The sequence below is a fragment of the Pseudochaenichthys georgianus genome, chromosome 11, assembly GCF_902827115.2.
Source record: "Pseudochaenichthys georgianus chromosome 11, fPseGeo1.2, whole genome shotgun sequence".
Lineage (NCBI taxonomy): Eukaryota > Metazoa > Chordata > Actinopteri > Perciformes > Channichthyidae > Pseudochaenichthys > Pseudochaenichthys georgianus.
In genome coordinates this window covers 20,433,759-20,436,968 of record NC_047513.1, presented here as the reverse complement: position 1 = coordinate 20,436,968, position 3,210 = coordinate 20,433,759, and the positions used below count along the sequence as shown (strand labels likewise).

The following is a 3,210-nucleotide window of genomic DNA, read 5'->3' as shown; positions in this document are numbered from 1 at the left end:
CTATCGAGGGCCGTTCCCTCTCCTGCACTCACACATCCTGTAGGCACATATGTAGAAAATACCTGCAACGGACAAGAGCAATATGTTAAGTGATTTAAAGTATTTATGATCAAAACCTCACATTCAGTAGGTCTAATAAATGAATATGGTTCTGAATACATTTGAGTCAATGTAGGTCAGTTTTTATGTGATTACACTGATGATTTTTCTGCTTGAAATCTCATTAGAACTATGTAAAAATATATTTTAAGATTTGACTCATACTATGTCAATCAGACTAAATATGGTGTCAAAATACATTACAAAAAGGTCATTTTCTTCCTTTAACTCTGGACAAAGCCTTGTCCTTTCTCACCTGCAAAGAAGTTCATGAGCATGGCCACCCAGCCCAGGATGTAGGACCAGGAGAAGCGCCAGTCCCCAAAGCGTCTCCCGAGGAAGTTAATTGTCACTCCAGTGTAAATGGCCATACCGAGCAGAACAAAGAAAGCTGTGGGGAGAGGGATGTAAATGTCAGTAGGGATTGATGTTTCATTTATGGTTTGTGTGTTGATTTAGAAGAAACCAGACTCACTGGAGATGAAAAACATGATTCCTGCAGCAAAGGAGCGGTTGAACCTTTCAAAAGAGGAGAAGTGAGCAAAAGACATGATGCCAGCTATGATGCCGGCAAAGCAAAACATCCCTGAAAGGATCATGAAGGCCCGGGTCGCATTCCAGTAAGCTGGAAAGAAACAGGTAGAAATCAGCAGAGCATCAATATAAATAGCTTTACAAACATGTAAATACCTTTAAAGGAGACATAATTGTATTTAGGTTCATACATTCGATTTGGTCATCTACTAGAAAGTGTTTGCATGCTTTAATGTGGAAAAGAAAGAAAGATTATTATCGACATATTGTCTGTCTGGAAAGAACTGTATTTACCCTCTGTCTGTAACGTTACATTCAAGCAGAGTTCGAATAAGTACTCAAATTAGCTGAGTGGAGTAGAATTATATGTAGTATAAAATGGAAATACTTTAGTAAAGCAAAACAAGGTCAAAATAATCATTACATTACTTAAGTAAATGTAATTTGTTACATTTCATCAATGACATTTAGCACCTGTCTCTTTCAAACCCCCTTTCAAATCTCAGTCTCTTCCTTAATTACTGACATGCCTTTTCACTTCCTCTGAATAAAACTACAATTATTGAGTTGTTTTTTTCTTTTCTTTTCACTTTAATGTTCACTTAATTACCTCCATGTATTGTTCTGTGAAAGGAACTTTAAATTCTTCCCATTATGATTTTGGTTTTTAGCTCAGGCATGCTCTAACCACTTCATCATTGGGCAACTTAATAAAGCTATTCAACCGTTTGGCTTTAATTATTCTGAGAAACAAACTTGTTATTTTCATACTCAACAAACTCAAACCCAAATATCAGACGCACATAATGAGGCTGTATATGGAAATCAGAAGTGTGTTTCTTACACAACAAAATAAACATGTATAAGCATATAACAAGCCTAATCTGGTGCATACAGGAACTTAAATTAAAAATGATTCGCAAGGGGTTTAGGCTCAGAGATCACTGTCCAGACACACAGCGGTATATCAAAACCTGCATGGAAACAGAGCAACCCAACACAAATTCCTGATAGTCATCTTATCCCTAGGCGTCCTTACCTATGCTGTCAGTCTGCATGTAGCACTTGTTGGAGATGCAGTACCTCCACAGGCCCTGATGGGCATAGTTTCCAGAGAGACGGTACTGCATCCAGTAGTCCGTTGCAGTGGAGACCACCAACAGGATATTACCAACTATGGCACAGAAAAGGCCCCCTCCCATAAAGCTGTACATCTTGAGCTGAGATAACGGGCCCGCTGCAGAGCAACTGTAACATAGGAAGGGAAATTATGGAAGTTAAGGATATTGTATAAAAATCATGTACTGCACACAAATGTTCACCCACATAATTTCAATGTTTCAAATCTAATTTAAGAGATTTTGCACTGAAGACAAGGATAATTTTGTTGTCAATATGCAACAAAGGAGTTGCTTAACACAAGACCTGCAACCCCAAAGGCTGATTATACAATGCTCAAAAAACACACTATGAATTAAAATATGTTCCAGCATCTTCATACAAATTCTCCAAAAACGAAACAAATGATCCAATAAAAAAAAGGGATGTGAAATCAAATTGAACTTGATCATGCCTTTGAAGCTCTGTCTGAATAGCACACTTGATGCCAGCCTATCATACATCCATACCCATTAGGACAACCACAGAAATATGAAGCATACATCCAAATTGAAAATATTATTTCATAAATGAAAAATACACAAGGACACTTATAGTTGCCCGTGCGTTATGTACAATAACATATTGTACCAAACTTTTACTTAACCATATTTACCTCTGCTTTAGTGGAACCATCACTACTAGTTGAACTGATTAGAGGAATAGCTTTGATGTTGCAGTTTGTTGTTCCCCTTCCCAATCCTCAGTGCTTGTTCGGCTGTAATGAAGTTTTATCTGATTCTGCCAGCCTCTGTCCAATCAAAATGTATTTACACACAAAAAGCACCCTGATATTGTATCCCTTACCTTGTTTCTGGAAATACACCCTCTCTACTGCCCACCAGGTAAAGATAGAAGCGGGTGGAAGGGAAAAGAGAGAGAGAGAGAGAGAGAGAGAGAGAGAGAGAGAGAGAGAGAGAGAGAGAGAGAGAGAGAGAGAGAGAGAGAGAGAGAGAGAGATGCTGCTCACTTTGGGGAAAAGAGGGGGAGTCACAGACAATACTACAACCAAAAAGTTGTCCCCTGGTTTTTCTGTCGATTAAAGCAAAATCCTTTGCAGCAATCACCCTCACTGTGTGGGATGCACTTGAATGAGACACCACAGGGACCACAGTGAATGTGACCTTGTACATTTGAGTGTGTGTATGTGTGGGGTTTGTGGGGCCTCGGAAAAGGGGTGGTGACCCATGTTTCTTTTTTTTGTTTGTTTATAAATGGTGTGCTCTAGAACAGGGGATATGCATAGGTATGCACTATACTGTCTGCGTCAATGCAACATGCTGAAACACACACTTCTCTTTCAGTGCTGTCACTGTGTCGGTGGGACACATATAGAGGCAGCGCTCAACACAGACAGTGTTTCTCTACCTGTAGTGTCGGATCTATCATGTATTTGTATTAAATAATGAGATCTGTAGG

At 39.1% G+C, this 3,210-nt stretch overlaps 1 protein-coding gene across 1 annotated transcript; it reads right to left on the bottom strand.

Moving 5' to 3' along the window:
• Positions 1 to 1,847, bottom strand: LOC117455624 (lens fiber membrane intrinsic protein-like). The gene is made up of 4 exons (XM_034095192.2): positions 1,673 to 1,847; positions 575 to 724; positions 356 to 490; positions 1 to 62 (listed from the first exon to the last, which is right to left on the bottom strand). Exons 1-4 carry the CDS (start codon positions 1,845 to 1,847, stop codon positions 1 to 3), a joined length of 522 nt encoding a protein of 173 aa, XP_033951083.1.
• Positions 1,848 to 3,210: the final 1,363 nt, after the last annotated feature.

Bases quoted from the DNA above. Each gene is read 5' to 3' on its own strand.
- LOC117455624 (XM_034095192.2), bottom strand. From the start codon at position 1,847: ATGTACAGCTTTATGGGAGGGGGCCTTTTCTGTGCCATAGTTGGTAAT. The intron at 725-1,672 runs GTAAGGACGCCT...GTTTCTTTCCAG, and splicing joins CATGCAGACTGACAGCATAG to CTTACTGGAATGCGACCCGG. The intron at 63-355 runs GTGAGAAAGGAC...TGTCCGTTGCAG, and splicing joins GCTCATGAACTTCTTTGCAG to GTATTTTCTACATATGTGCC.